General features: G+C 42.9%; 1 protein-coding gene across 42 annotated transcripts in view; it reads right to left on the minus strand.

Moving 5' to 3' along the window:
- The window catches only part of STN1 (STN1 subunit of CST complex), a 62,599-nt gene that overhangs the window by 14,363 nt on the left and 31,658 nt on the right, over positions 1–16,578 (minus strand). For 18 of the 42 annotated variants that reach the window (XR_011997567.1, XR_011997566.1, XR_011997565.1 and 15 more), the window contains one exon: positions 14,232–14,304. Coding sequence is in view for 37 of the 42 variants with exons in the window: in XM_072739922.1 (XP_072596023.1) it covers positions 14,232–14,304 (73 nt within the window). In the remaining 5 variants the exon portion in view is untranslated. Of the gene's footprint in view, positions 1–5,622; positions 6,416–14,231; positions 14,305–16,578 lie in introns of those variants that run through there. The other 24 variants (XM_072739938.1, XM_072739926.1, XM_072739921.1 and 21 more) reach the window with 4 other exon arrangements.

The following is a 16,578-nucleotide window of genomic DNA, read 5'->3' on the forward strand; positions in this document are numbered from 1 at the left end:
GCCCTGGTATAGACATTTTAACAATATTAATGCTTCTAATCCTTGAACATGGACTATCTTTCCATTTACTTGTGCCTATTTGAATTTCTTTGATCCGTGTTTTATACTTTAAGTGTACAGATGGTTTACCTTCTTGTTTAAATTTATTCCTAAGTATTTTATTGTTTCCAATGCTATTTTAAATGAGATTGTTTACTTAACTGCATTTTAAAACAGCTTGTTGTTAGTATATAGAAATACAACAGATTTTTTTACAACTGAAAAATAAAAGGACATGGTTAATCTTCATGCTAAAGTAGAAAAAAACCTCTAATATAGAGGAATAAATTAAAAACCAGGATATAAAATGCTGATTTTTTTTTTCCTGGAAGGATAGATGAAATAGTAATGTGGTTATTTTTCTAAAAATATACATATAATCCAAAAAAGAAAAAAAACAGAGTACCTGGAAAGTGGTAGACCATTTTTCCTCATTCTTTGTCCTTATTGATATATATATTTTTTTAAAAAGTGTTTTTGTTTGTTTGTTTGTTTTTTTTTTTTTTTTTTGTCTTTAAGAATGAGACATGAGGCTACAGAGGCGCCTGGGTGGCTCAGTTGTTGAGCGTCTGTCTGCCTTCAGCTCAGGGCAGGATCCTGGAATCCCGGGATTGGGTCCCGCATCAGGCTCCTGCAGGGAGCCTGCCTGCTTCTCCCTCTGCCTCTATGTGTCTCTCATGAATAAGTAAATAAATCTTAAAAAAAAAAAAAATGAGGCTGTATGTGTATAAAAGTTGAAACATGTCTATGACAGATTGTGCTTTCCAAAAATGGCCAGGGCAATATTCCTGGTTCTACAGGCCCTTCTAGAACTTTGTTACTCCTGATCAGGAGGTGGTTTATTCACTCCTCTGGGTGGGACTTTGACAGCTTTGGCAATGAGAAAACCATGGAAACGACACTGTGTGACTTCTGGGGCTATGCGCAGAATGGCCATACAGCTTCTATGAGGATCATGCTCTCTCTTGGGATGCCTACCCTTGGAATGCAGTCATCATGCTGTAAGGAATCCCAACCTAGTACACAATTCAGTGGTTTGGAGTATATTCACAGTTGTGCAAACATCACTGCCACCTAATACCATAAAATTTCTATCACCCCAAAAGGAAATCCTATACTATCCTATCCAATCCCCCAAGGCCCTGGCAACCACTATCTTTTTTCTCTATGAATTTGCCTATTCTAGATACTCCAGATAAATGGAATCATACAATATGTGGCCTCTTGTATCTGGCATCTTCCACTTAGCATAATGTTTTCAAGGTCCATCCATGTAGTACGTATCAGTACTTCATTCCTTTGTGTGGCTGAATAATACTCCACTGTATAGATACACATTTGTTCATCCACTCAGCACTTGATGGATACGTGGGTTGTTTTCACTTACTGGTTATCAGGAATGATAGTGTTATCAACATCGACATAGAATTTTTTGTGTGGACATGCCCTCAAATCTCTTAAGTACTTTAAAATCACCTATTAGGGGCACCTGGGTGGCTCAGTGGTTGAGCATCTGCTCAGGTCATGATCCCGGGGTCCTGGGATTGAATCCCGCACTGGGCTCCCTGAAGGGAGCCTGCTTCTCCCTCTGCCAATGTTTCTGCCTCTATGTGTCTCTCATGAATAAATAAAATCTTTAAAAAAATTTAAAAATAAAATCACCTATTAATATTAAATAACACATAATACGTAATAATTAAATGATACACAATTAAGATAATTCTTATTCATCAAAACAGGTTTTCTATAGAGCAGCCAACCTGCTCCCTCATAGTAATGCAATGTCCTATAGAACACCACATAGACTTAATAAAATAGCACTACTTCCAGACTTTTCACTAATTTACATAAGCCTTTCACCGAATCAGTCTGAGCTAATGACATACCACTTTACTACCTAAAAAAACTATTATGTGGTATTCAAAATTTCTCTCTTTATGTTCCACGATGAAACCTATCACTTTAATTTGACACACAGGGAAAGACTTCGGTCCCTTCAGGAATTTGGGATCTGATTTACAATTCTTATGAACACAGCCTCGTGCTGTACTGTGACTTACTTTTTGGGTTTATTTAATAAAACTTCAGGAAAAATAGGCTGTATTTAAAAATAAATTCTGTACAAGCTTCATCACGGTCATTTGGAGTCTGCCGTATGCTTCACATTCATCTCGTAAGGAAACAATGAGATGCTTCTCTGGGAAACTGCTGTAGAGGCTACTTGTAGAGGAGAAACCACACTAATAAGACAGTGTGGATGCTTTCCCTGATGGAAAATTACAAGTTTGCTTGGTTTCAATCGTTGGCACCAAATCCTGGGTTCCTCATCACTGAATTGACTTCTTTCCACTTGGCTTTCTCTCGGCCAGTGTCCTGGCACACTATCAGAGGGAAAAATAATTAGAAAGAAGTGTCTTTTAGGGTTGAGGAGCGCTGGTAGCTTACCAGATGGAGAGAAACACAGAGCTTCACACAAACCCCTGTCCGGACAGAAGCACTACTTGTCCTCCTGCTTACATAAACCATACACAGTATTCATGCCTCCTGAGACGTGCACACTGAGAGTGCCAGGATGTTTCCCTCTTCTTCAGGGGAAGCCTCTGGTGGTTCTTCAGGGCATGAGCAGTGACCCAACTGTCGTTAGTCCCAAAGAATTTTCCAAGAGCTCCGCTCATCTTCTCAGAATTCTTCTGCTGCCATGGGATCTAAGGCATCTTATTCCTGGTTTGCTCATCATTCAGGTTGTGAGTGTGGGGTGGGGAGTCAAAAACAGCTTTATAATTTTTGTAGAAATAACAATTGCTAATTGTAAAATTGTCAACTACAGATATGTAGCTAAAAAGCATCTGATATCTCACCTTTCAGGATCCAGTGGGTCACTTTGGTTTTTCTAGTAATCTCTGCTTGATATGTAATTATTCATACAGCATTTCTCAAATATACTTATGAACGTGGTGTTTAATCTGTGCTCAACCAGAAGCTGACTGTGAGACAAGAACTGGAAAGGAAGGGACTCATTTGGGAGATATAGCACATAGTAATGAGGAGTGGGGAAGATGGGGAAGGTAAGGCAGCCAATCAAGTGTGGCTGTCAAGTCAGCTGCTGCTGCAGGTGGATAGAGATTAATCCCACAGAGAAACTCTAGAAAATGGTGTAGAACACGTGCCTCAGAGATCTTATTTGAAGGGCAAGTGTACTGGGGTGTTTACACAGGTCCCACTAGATGAGCTGTTCCTAGTGGGTTTAATTCTGAGCCTCAACAGCCTTCCAAGACACTGGAGAAAGACATTCCCCCCCCCCCCCCCCCCGGAGAGGTAAGAAGGGAAGATCCTTGCAGGTAGAGGGCAGCCAGACACATACACAGAAGTGGTATCATTTAAAGGATAGCCAGGCACTGCTCTAGAGGCAGGGGACACAGCAGGAAACAAAACAGAGAAAGAGCCCTGTCCTCATAGGGCATTTCTTCTGCGGGAAAGACTGATAATAAAGGAAGAAAGAAATATATGTAAGGTATCACATGATGACGAGTCCTGTGGAGAAAAATAAGTACTGAAGAGTCTTTGAGGGAGGGAGAAAGGGTTGGTTCTGATTCACAAAAGAGGGACCAGGGCAGGCCTTAGGAAGATGGCATCCTCAAGGAAAGACCCAAAGGAGGGGAGGGAAAAGGCCGTCTCATGGTTGCCTGGGTAAGAAACATTCCAGGCAGAGGAAACAAACACTAAGGCCTTACGGCAGGAGTGTTCCTGGGGTGTGAGGGACAGGAAGGCCTGTGAAGCTAAGCGGGGTGGGCGCAGGGGGCAGATTGCAGAGAGGAGGCCCAGCAGAGCAGAACCTTGTTGATACTGGGAAGCCCTGTAAGGGTCCTGCCTGGAGCAAGAGTCTCGGGAGAGCAGAAGTAGAGGACGACAGACTCTAGCTTCTACTTGAACAGATGGCTCTGGCTGCTGTGTGAAGAGTGGACTGGGGAGGGTCAGGAGGCAACTGCAATACGCTCCAGTGGAACAGTGCGAAGCCATTAGATTCTAAAAATACGTATAAGGTGGAACCAAGGTGACCGGTAGGAAGGTTGGATGTGAGAGAAAGAAGAGTCAGCATGTTTGGCCTGAGCACCTGGAAAGAGGAGGCCTTTTCCTGAATCAGAAAAAACTTGAGAAGGAACAAGTCTTTGGTCAGGGGTAATTAGGTGCCTGGCTGTGGGTATAAAGTTGTGGTGTCTTATAGACACTAAGCGGAGGCGTTGGTAGGAGGCTGAATGTAGGGGTCTGGGGTTCAGAAGAGGTCCTCACAGGATAAAATATGGTGAGTCTGTCAGCATATGGATGGTCTGAAGACCTCCAAGGGAGCAAGCTACACAGGAATGATGAGGGAGCTCAGGGAGATGAGACCATGAAAAGGACATTGAGAAAGGGTACCCAGTGTGGTGTCCTGAAAACCAAGTGCAGAAAGTCTTTCTAGGAGATGAGACTGATCAACTGTACGTGTATACCCGGGCCACATTTATACAGATGTGCATGCAGAAACATCCTCTCTGTATAGAGATACAGATACAAGTAATTCAGAGCAATAGTGGTATACTATATAAACAGATCTGCGACTCAATTTTCTTGGTAAGTGTCCCATGGGAATACTATCGGTCTACTCCATCATTTAACGGTTGCAGAGTATTTTACTGTATACATGTATCATAATTAATTTTTCCCTATGGATATTTTCCCCGATTATAGAACCCTAATTACACAGCAATGGGAATCTTGTGCATTCCTCTCACACCTGTGTGGTTGTCTCCTTGGGATAAACCCTGGAAGTGGGGTTGCTGATTCAAGACTCCTTCCTGGGCAGCCTCAATAATCTACGATGTATTCAACATGGACCATCCTTTGCTATTAAGGAAGAACCCCTGGGGTGTTATTCCAGGTAGACCCCATTGTACGGGGAAGCTTCCAAATGCACAGAGGACACAGGGCAGCTATCTGGGTAAACTTCTGTTAGAAGGAGGGCAGATGTTTGGATCAAGTAGAAAAGTCCACGACAGGAAGCAATGTGTTGCAATGTGTTGGTACTAGCCTTCAGCCTGACATATGAAACTGCAGCCAATTTGTGAGTATAAAAACCACTCCATTTCCACATAGAACAGAACAACTCTCAAGGCCTGCAGGCTCTCCAGCAGAGCCACTAAGAGCTTATTACGTCAAGAGCAAATGCAGCAGACGAAGGCAGATGTGCCTTTTTGCAATGACTGTAATTAACTCCCAATCTTTCTCCACACTTTATTTTTGCTGGCTGGATTTGTCATTTAGCTGTTAGAACAAGCCTACTACATATCTCAGATTTTTCCCCTTTACCTTGTCATTCCTAGCAACACCATGACTCCATCACCTGTCTGGGCACATACAGAGTCTTTGTCTGGATGTCAGGAAGCCTTGCACATTTAGTGGTAACCTTGAAAACAGTATCTACCGGCCAGGCAAGGTACTTCAGGGCATTAAAGGACAATGTCTTTAGTCACGTATATCATCAAGTTTAGGGAAATACACTGAGATACCTTTTGATTCATAAGGAGAAGTTAATGACCAACACAGCCATGCCTTGGATCCATTTATTCCCATCTCCGGGTGGGTCTGTAAACAACATCATCCCAGGATTCAGAATCCACCACTGGTACTTGACCCTTGGAAATCACAGATGAGTGATACTCATCCAAGAATGAGTTCCCTACACTAAGTTCTTAACCACTGAGAGAGGCCTATAAGAATGTACCTGCCAGTCTGAAGTTTTAAAATGTTTTAGGTCTGTGTGCTCTGGCTATATGCTTTTCAGTTCACTTTACCATGTGACATCCCTTTACTATGACAGAACCTTAAGCCACACACACACCAATTCAGCCACTTATACTGTTTCCTCCCTTCTGCTCCAAGGGCAAATGTCCGGTCCAGTCTGGAGGTCAACAGGGAGGGTTTTCTTCTATGTCATGGCTGAAATAAAAGTTATTTTATCCCAAGGATATGGTAGCTAGAGGGCAGCCTACAGAATTTATGCCAAATTCCATTCCTTAAATAATATTTCACAGTTTATTATGAGACAATCGCCACCAGACCTATAGGACTCAGGGTGATGTTTAAAATCAGAGCCCAGGAGTGACCACCACCCCGTCTTCCTCTTCCCTGGCCTGGCCCCGCCCACGCCGTCCACTGGTCTCTCCTCAGAAGGCCTCTCCTCAGAACGCCGTGTAGTAGTGCTCTGTTGTGCTGACGATGTCACTCTGGTCCTCCAGGAGCTCCAGCACCTGCTGCAGCACACCTTCACTCAGGCCCGGGCTGATGCTCAGGCGAGCACAGGCCAAGATGTGCTGGAAGTGGCAGCCCTTCTCCGTGTCTGCTGAAAAAGGCAGTTGGCTAAGTCTGGCATGCCTGTCAGGCCCCCCTTCCCCTTCTTAGCCCTCCCCCTCCAAAGCTCCCAAGTCAGGACCTGCATTTTAACAAAAGCCCTGTTCTCAGGACCCTGATTTCACCACATGACGTGGACTCACAGCTCAGGAACTTGGGCCTTTAGGGAATGCTAATCATTTATTATCTATAACCGAATGGATTTTTAGTACTTGATAATCTTTTTCCTCCAGTGCAGTTACATGCACGAGGGCACCTATTCAGGGCTAAAACCATCTTGAGATGGACAACAGGCAGAAGCCATCTTGAGATGGACAACAGAGCTGGTTTACGGCAGCCTCCACAGTCTTCCCGTAAGTCCTGACTAACGAGACAGCCTGGGGAGGCAGGGATTCTGACCACTACTCCGTTCTCATTCCTCTCTGCCTAGGCTTCCAAGCAGTCCTGTCCACGATGGCTGTGTTCTAGTAATCTGCTTTCCTCCACACAAAAGAAACCCAAGACTATTTAGTTTACAATGATAAAAGTTCAGGGTTTAGCAACCTCTTTCCTACTTCAAACCAATGATTTAGAGAAGTGGAATGGACAGTGAAGCTGTGACCATTAGAGGGTCAGGGAATCAACTCAATGGGTTGTGTGATTAGCATTTGTTTCATTATCAACAGATTAAGAAAGAAGGGAATAGGAAATTACAAAATGCATTGCATTATGGTACTATAAGTATTATTTTGTGAAACTTTTTACCTGTATATAAATATACACATGTATAAGTATATGCATTTTTTCATGTATGTGTATGTATATACATGTATGTGTGTGTGTGTGTGTGTGTGTATGTGTATATATATATATATATATATATAGTACTGGATCATGATGTAAAATGCATTTGTTACTCTGAGTCAAAGTCAAACCTCATTACTAAAAACAAACCCTCCCCAGATTCACTTAAAGCCCCCCTGCAGGGCCAGGCTTGGCCTCTCCATTGCATCCCCAGCATCTGGCACATCTGTTGCTCCACACAGTTACTGACTGTTGTTTTCAGAGAATAGAATGCTTTAGGCTACAGGAAGGTGATTAAAGAGGTATCGTGGTGTTGGGCTAAGCATGGTTTGGGAGGTGGCGCACCTGAGCCCCAGTTTTCTCACCAATGGTGGGGGGGGGAGGGACTAAGCAGGGGGGAGGGGGAGGGCACCCCTGGGGTCCTTTCCAGCTCTAAGAGTCAGAGAATATCACAAGCAGTGCTCTTGAGCTAACGGAGACTTGCTAAATTCTGACCTCTAGTGGCCCTGTCAACTCAGCACTCCTCCCAGTTGGGGTTGCTATTGAACAGCTTGCCACCTTCACTGGTTTCCAGGCTGTTCCTTCAACATTCATTCCATAAAGACTTCCTGAACCCTACAATGTGTGTAGTGCTGCAAAAGGAGGAGCAAGTGACAGAGGGAGAGCTGACTCCAGAGTCCAACAGACCCAAATTCAAGTACTAGCTCCAACTCAGGCAGAGCAGTTCACATCTCTGGAGGTGTAAGATGGAAAGAGAATCATCTACTTCACCAGGGGCTGTGGGGGCTAAAGGAGCCCTGTGGCGGGTGCTTCCCACATGGCAATGATGACGACAATGTCATCTTCATAACCCAGATGGTGCACGTGACCTAGTCCCTGCTCCAAAGCAGCTTCAGCCCTTCCTGGGAAGGGTGATGCTGGATGGTGGAGAGGGACTCCAACCAAACTAGGCCTGCACATGGCAGAGAGGGAGCACTGGGACTCTCACCACCACTTGGGTTTTCATAGGTCTTTGCTGGGCCTGGACGCCCAAGCTCAGGGCTCAAGAGGACCTACGGACACATGTGGGGCCCCAAACAGTGATGCTAACTGCCCTGAAGGCCTTAGACGATTTCTTCAGAAAGGCCATGCTGCCATCTGGGGGTTGTTTGGGAGGGATGCTCACAAAGTGGCCTTCCAGTCACATGGGGAGAAGGACTGGTATTAGTTTTGCTTTATGTGTTTGGTAGAATTCACCAAGAAGCCATCAGGTCCAGAGCTTTTCTTTGTTGGTAGATTTTTAGTTACTGATTCAATCTCCTTATGAGTTAGAGCTCTATTCAAATTTCCTTTTTCCATGTGATTTAGTCTTGGTAGCTTTTGTTTCTAGGAACCTGGCCATTTCATCTGGTTATCCAGTTTGTTAGCATGCAGCTGTTCACAATACTCTTTCACAATCTTTATTTCTGTACAACCAGTACTAATGTCCTCATTTTCATTTCTAACTTTAGTAATTTGAGTCTTTCCTTTTTCTTCTTCATCTCCCTTGAGCTAAAGGTTTGGCAATTTTGATTTTTTTCAAAGAATCCGCTTTTGGTTTCATTTTCTCTATTATTTTCTATTCTCTACTTCATTTATCTTTGCTCTAATTGTTATTATTGTCTGTCGTCTTCTGCTAGCTTTGGTTTAATTTGTTCCTCTTTTATCTAATTCCTTAAATTGTCAGAAGTTCGGTTTTGATTCGAAATTCCTCTGATTTATAGCGTGTTTGTAGCTATAACATTCCCTTTAGTGCTGTGTCCCTAAACTTTGATTCCTCTAGCTATTTTCCAATTTCCTTTTTGATTTATTCTCTTATCTACTAGTTAAGAGTGTTAATTTCCACAAATGTGTTAAGTTTTCTAGTTTTGTCACTGATTTTTAACTTTATCCCACCGTGGTCAAGAAAATACTCTGTATGGTATCTTTTTTTAATCTACTGAGACTAAGTAGTAACCTAACATATGCTCTATCCTGGAAAATGTCCCATGTGCACTTGAGAAGAATGTGTATTCTATTGTTGGAGTGTTTTGTGCAGGTCTGTTAGGCCCAGCTGATTTCTCGTGGTGTTCAAGTCCTCTTTTTCCTTCTCTTCTGTCTGCTGGTTCTATCCATTATTGAGAGTAGGGTACTGATGTCTCCAAATAGTACTGTAGAACTATTTATTTCTCTTTTCACTTTCATCAATTTTTGCTCCATCTATTTTGATGGTGTCGTTAGGTACATAAATGTTTATAATTGCTATATCCTCTTGCTGTATTGAACCTTTTAGTAATATATAGTGTCCTTTTTTGATTTTAGTAATATATAATGTCCTTTAAAACTTTTGGTTTTATAGTTGGTTTTAGGGATCCCTGGGTGGTTCAGTGGTTTAGTGCCTGCCTGCCTTCGGCCCAGGGCGTGATCCTGGAGTCCCGGGATTGAGTCCCATGTCGGGCTACCTGCATGGAGTCTGCTTCTCCCCCTGCCTGTGTCTTTGCCTCTCTCTCTCTCATGAATAAATAAATAAAATCTTAAAAAAAAAAAAAAGTTCGTTTTATCTGGTATTAGTATAGCCACCCCTGCTCTCTGTTGGTTATTTTTATTTGCACACGTTATCTTTTTCCAACCTTTCACTTTCAATCCATTTGTGTCTTTGAATCTAAAGTGGTGGCATTTCTTTCTTTCCTTTTTTTTAAAGATTGATTCTTTAATTTATGTACATATGTATGTATGTATGTATGTATGTATGTATTTCTTTATGACACACAGAGAGAGGCAGAGACAAAGGCAGAGGCAGAGGGAGAAGCAGGCTCCATGCAGGGAGCCTGATGTGGGACTCGATCCTGGGACCATGGGATCACACCTGAGCCAAAGGCAGATGCTCAGCCGCTGAGCCACCCAGGCATCCCTAAAGTGGTTGCATTTCTATAGACTAAAAATGAGCTATCAGAAAGAGAAAATAAGAAAACAGTCTCATTTATAAGACTTAGGGACTTAATTCTTTATTAAGTATCTAAGAATAAACTTAACCAAAGAAGTGAACGATCTGTACTCTAATAATGATAAGACGCTGGTGAAAGAAACTGAAGATAAACAAATGGAAAGACATTCTATGCTCATGCAATGGAAGAATTAAGATAAAGATAAGCTGGGCGGGAGTGTAGAGGAGAAGCAGACTCCCTGTTAAGCAGGGAGCCCGACCTGGAAATCAATCCCAGGACTCATGACCTGAGCTGAAGGCAGAAGCTTAAAGGACTGACCCACCAAGATACCCCACCATAAGACTTCTAAAAGAAAATATAGGCAGTAAACTCTTGGGACATCAGTCTTAGCAATATTTTTTGGATCTGTCTCCTCAGGTAAGGGAAACAAAAACAAAAATAAACAATTGGGACTACATTGAACTTTTGTAAAAAAGCATTTGCATATGAGGGAACCATCAACAAAACCAAAAGGCAACCCACTAAATATGAAATATCTGTGCATGGCAGATCTATAAGAGGTTAATATTCAAAATATACTAAGAATTCATATAACAACACCAAAAATACAAACAGTCCAATTAAAAAAGACCCGAATAGACATTTTACAAAGAAACCACACAGATGGCCAACAGACACATATGAAAAGATGCTCAACAGCACTCATCATCAGGGAAATGCAAATCAAACCCACAATGAGATACCACCTTATACCTGTCAGAATGGCCAGAATCAAAAAGTCAAGAAATAACAAGTGTTGGAGATGTGGAAAAAAGGGAATCCTCAAGTACTGCTGGTGGGAATGTAAACTGGTGCAGCCACTATGGGAAATAGTATAGGGGTTCCTTAAAAAATTCAAAATTGAAATACCATATGATCCAGCAATTCCATTTCTGGACATGAAATTCCATTTCATTTATCTGAGGAAAATGAAAATACTAGTTTGAAAGATATATCTGCACCCCTATATTCACTGCAGCATTATTTACAATAGCCAAGATAAAGAAATAACCCAAGTGTCCATCGATAGATGAATGGGTAAGGAAGATACAGTGTATATATACAATGGAACATTACTCAGCTATAAAAGCGAATGAGTTAAAAAAAAAAAAAAGCGAATGAGTCTTGCCATTTGCGAAAATGTGGATAGACTTAGAGGGTATCACACTAAGTGAAGTCAGTCAGAGAAAGACAAATACCATATGATTTCACTCATATGTGGAATCTAAAAACCAAAACAAACAAACAAAACAGAAACAGACTCATAACTACAGAGAACAAACTGGTGGTTACCAGAGAGGAGGGGAGTGAGAGAATGGATGAAGTAAGTGAAGTACAAACATCCAGTAATAAAACAGTGATATGAATGTAAATAGAGGTAAAAGTCAATATTTTAATAACTTTGTACGGTGACAGATGGTCACTAGACATCATGGTGATCATTTTGTAACGTATATAAATGTTAAATCACTACACTATACACCTAAAACTAATATAATATTGTAAACCAACTATACTTAATTTAAAAAAGAGAGGTGCCTGGGTGGCCCAGTCGGTTAAGTAACTGACTCTTGATTTCAGCACAGATCATAATCTTCAGAGCCCCCTGTTGGACTCCCTGCTCAGCGAGAAGTCAGCTTCAGAGTCTCTCTCTCCCTCTGCCCTCCTCCCGCTCACGCATACTCTCTCTAAAATAGATGAATAAACTTAAAAAAAGAGAAAACGGATACACAGGCCTGCCCAAGATCACACAGCTACAAAGAGGTAGACGTGGGATTCAAACCCACGAAGGGGGGCTGGAGCCCAGCGCTTCACCTCTGCCATGCTGCCTGGCTTTAGACAAGCCCAGTATCAGTGCTTAGGGACTGGAAACAGGTTTCACGTTTACAGTCCTTTCCTTATTGTAAGTTGTTCCGTTACTGACTTATAAAGGACTAGAGATTTCATGTCCTACCGATCATCCTGATAAGGAAAAATTCAATGCTGTTATTTTGTATAAAAGGTCAGAAACGAACAGCCCAGTAGGAATGATTAAGTGGTTGAAGATCTATCTATACATATAATGGAATCCTGTGCAGTGATTAAAAAAGACTGAGGCACTGTTATGTGTGCTGTTGCTGAATGACTTCAAGAAGCCAATGTTAGATCTAAGGTACAAGATGTGGAAACTGAGAATCGAATGTTAACCTTTACTTGTGGGACTTTTTAAAAAGAAACTACACAGGTATGTTTGTAAGTATAACATCTCTATAACAATATGTAGGAAACTGATTAACAACCATGGCCTTTGGGAACATAGACCCTGGAGGGATTCTGACTTTCTGTGTGCACTTTGCACTGTTTGACTTTTTACCATGCCCAGACATGATATATATATATGTGTGTTTTTTTTTTTTTTAATGTCATAGGTTTTTTTTCTATGACAAGAAGTGGTCTCAACAGATTCCAAGACAGTCCCTATGAGGTATTTTGACTGGTATTCTCAGTTACTAATGCTCCAGAATTCAGCTTCTGGGAGTGTCCTATTTCTGGGGACTAGCTTACAGCTTTTAGAGGCTCCCATATACAGAGTGGCAGAGGCTGTCCACCTTGACATACACACTCACCAAGGCAAGAGGGCTGGGGGTTAGAAGGGGTGTAAAAGCTGCCACTTTTACAGACTCTCAGGTTACCAGGCAGTTTGGTTCCCCTGAGAAGTGTGAATTCCTTTCATTTGCTTCACCAGGCACTGGGATTATTTCAATCCATCCTGTTCCCAATGCAGATCAAAATAAGATCTGGCTAGTGGCCTACAATGAGGATGAGTGCAGGAAGGCTACCTGGGGAGCAGCCTCTCATCTCTTTGGTTGAAGCACTCCACATTTCAGTGCTCTTTAAAACACCCTAAATAGTGGGTGGACAGGTTTTCCCCCAACTCAAGGATACTCGTCCTTGTTCTGAATGATGTAAACAAAAGCCAGAAACCTTGCATTAAAATAATAGATTGCTTTCAGTTTATTTTAAGATCTGTTGTCACCCTACTCTGGGATGTGACCTCATCGGTTCTTAAAGGCTAAGCAGGGCTGCATACCATAAACCCCAGGTCTGGAGACCCGGTCCAGCTCCATCTGCTGACAGCCTGGAGCAGGACCAAGCCCTGGGGATGGAGTGGCTGAGAGGGCTGAGGGTGGGTTTCTCTGAAGAGAAAGCAAGCAGGCTGAAGAGACCTGCCATCATCAACAAGTCTTCCCTGCTCTTCCAGGCTTGTTTATTGGCAAATGGCAAAGTTCATTATCAGCATATGTTTGCAAAAGACAGACTGAAAAGTCACCTTGAAGTCTGATCAGTTTACATAGGATTTAAAGATAGGACTAGTGCTTTCTTCTTTTTCTGACAAGTGTGAAGATGGTAATGTCTATTGTCAGACTATCTACAGTTTGAGTGTCTAACCACTAGGGGTTGACCTAACACCACTAAAACCAGCTGTATTTTAAACCATTTCTTCTGCAAATTATCAGGTTCCACGATGACTGAATTACACTAATCATAAACTGTAATGTCTAGAACCATTCCTCCTCACACTGAAAGGCTTGATGTTAGAAGAAAGGAAGCTGTCTCGTCTGGGTTCAAAGACAAGGGGCAAGAGTAGAATAAGAAATAAGACAAATTAGTGAGAATATGAGAACCAGAAGATCTGAAAGTCCTGGCCTCGTGTCTTACCTCACTGTACAAGAGTCACCTGCGATGCTCACCTGTCCAGCTCCTGTCCCAACCCCTAATGAATCAGAATCCCCAGGGTTGGGACCTGAGCACTGCATGTTTAAAAAAGCTCCATGGCCAAGTCTTATGTGCAGCTAAGGTCAGAACAACCCTGAGAGTCTAATGCTCCCTTTACAGAAGAAGAGACTGAGGCTCCGATAGGGCAGGTGTATTGACCAGTCGTTTTTCCAAGTCACTGCTGGGGAAAGCCCCAGGTCTCCTGACTCTCCATCCAGTGCTCTCTGGGAGGGAACACTCCCTGGCAGTGCACCGGGGTACCACACACACATACATTCCACCACTTACGATTTGGTTTTTGGCAGTCTTCTTGAATGATATGGTGGATCTTTCTATGTAGTTCTTTGTCTTCTCTGGTTACCTAAATGGGGAAAACAGGAGACAAAGCATTCTTGAGCAATGAAGTAGTTATGTCATCTGACTCCCAGCTTGGTATTTAGGATAGTTTCTCAAGATTTCACAATAATCACCATCCCTACACAAACAATAGGGTTTTTGACACCTGGCCTCTTGTCAAACCCGCTCAGGGCTCTGCAGTTGGCCGAGAGGCACACTCCCTTGGAAGGTGGTTTACTGGGGCCATGATGTCACGGAAAAACGGAAATTCCATACTTTTAAGGTACAACTTCCTTCTCAAATATTCATGACACATTCACAACGTTCCTCATACTCGCTTTTATATTCAAAGGGAGGCATGACTGATGAAAGTCTCCAACCAGGACTCCTTCCTCTGGGCCCTGACACATGTCTCCCATCTCCTTACTTTTCTTCTTTCTCCCGATTACAAAGAAAAACAAATGAAATAAAAACTGTCAGGAAAAGCTAGCAAAAGAGTACATCTAGCCCATCCATTGAAACACTTTCTGTCTCAAGGGCAAACATAAGGAAGCTCCTTTCTGGGGATCCCTGGGTGGCTCAGCAGTTTAGTGCCTGCCTTTGGTCCAGGGTGTGATCCTGGAGTCCTGGGATCAAGTCCCACATCAGGCTCCCTGTGAGGAGCCTGCTTCTCCCTCTGCCTGTGTCTCTGCCTCTCTCTCTGTCTCTCATGAATAAATAAATAAAATCTTAAAAAAAAAAAAAAAAAGGAATCTCCTTTCTCAACCAGCTCAAGTAAGAGGGAAGAAGTAACCAAATGGGTTTCACCTTCATGTTCCATTATAAATCTAAAAACAAAAAAGAAAAAAAATCAAAAGAGGAAAGAAGGAAAAGAGGCAGAAGGAAGAAAGAAAAAAGCAAGCCTGCGAACAAATACATGTATAAGGAATTGTATGTCCAGACCTAGAGAACAAGCAGTCTTGGGAATGCATGGGGATACTGGCAACGCCTGCTTTCTCTTGACTCACAACGTTACTGTGAAGATTATCTAGAGTAATGGGGGTGAGAGCTGCTGAAAGCAAGAAAGCACAACACAAACACAAGCCATCTACAGTTCTGTGACAGTGACTTCCCCAAGGCAAGGCCTTCTGGAAAACAGAAACCTGCAGGTTGGGCGAAGAGGTGGAAGGGGAGGAGTGAAGGCAGAGAGGGGGATGATGGTTCTGTGAAGGAAGAGAGCTGGTACTGTGGGATCTCCCCAGCCCAGCTCACACTGATTCACAGGAGGAAGTGCCCTAGCCCTGCCACACCTTGGCCCCAGCCAGCTGCCCAGGTCCTGCTGCTACCCTGGGAAGAGCTTTCTACAGATACAGGGGACCAACCCTAAAGCCTCCAGGGAGAATAGGAGGGGTAGGGGAAGCATGTCAGGGTGAGCTGCCCAGCAAGGGTTTCCCCTGCCCTACCAGACCTTTCCACACCAAGAGGAGGTAGTCTGCACTCATCCTTACACAGATTAAATACCCTTTTCAAAAGTTACTCAGGAGCACCTGGCTGACTCAGTGGGTAGAGTGGGTGACCCTCCATCTCAGGGTGAGGAGTTCAAGCCCCATACTGGGGTGTAGTGCTTAAGAAGAAAACTGGGGCACCTAGCCGGCTCGGTTGGTAAAGCATGTGACTCTTGATCTTGGGTTATGAGTTCATACCCCTACTGGGTGTAGATTACTTAAAAATAAAATTTAAAAAATTAAGTTACTCAAATAGTATTTAAAACACATCTTAATTTATTTTTTTGAAAAGATTTTTATTTATTTATTCACGAGAGAGACAGAGAGAGGCAGAGACACAGGCAGAGGGAGAAGCAGGCTCCCTGCCGGGAGCCCAATGTAGGACTTGATCCCAGGGCCCAGGATCATAACTCAAACATTGAGCCACCGAGGTGCCCAACACATCTTAACTTAAAAAAACTCTAAAATAGGGAATCACTAGTGTAAATCAACATTAAGAAAATGTCCTATTCAGGAAGGCTTCCCCTCAAGAATCAGGTCTGTAAATACCAAGACTTCTGGGATTCCTCAGGACTTTGATCTGCCTCCAGGACAATCACTCATGACTGAAGGCACACTACCAATGTCATGAGGAAGCCCGTTTTCACTGAAAAGTTGGCTCCTCCAACTACTAAAGGTAGGCTGTGAGAGGTGAACCTTTAGTCTGAGGCAAGCAAGCACTTCCACCCCTGGTGGGAATGTCAACTAGTAGCACTTTGGGAGGTCAATCACTCTGTGTTGGCCAAATGCTTAAAAGTACATGCCCTTTGCTCCAA

The sequence above is a fragment of the Vulpes vulpes genome, chromosome 15 (genome assembly GCF_048418805.1).
Source record: "Vulpes vulpes isolate BD-2025 chromosome 15, VulVul3, whole genome shotgun sequence".
NCBI lineage: Eukaryota > Metazoa > Chordata > Mammalia > Carnivora > Canidae > Vulpes > Vulpes vulpes.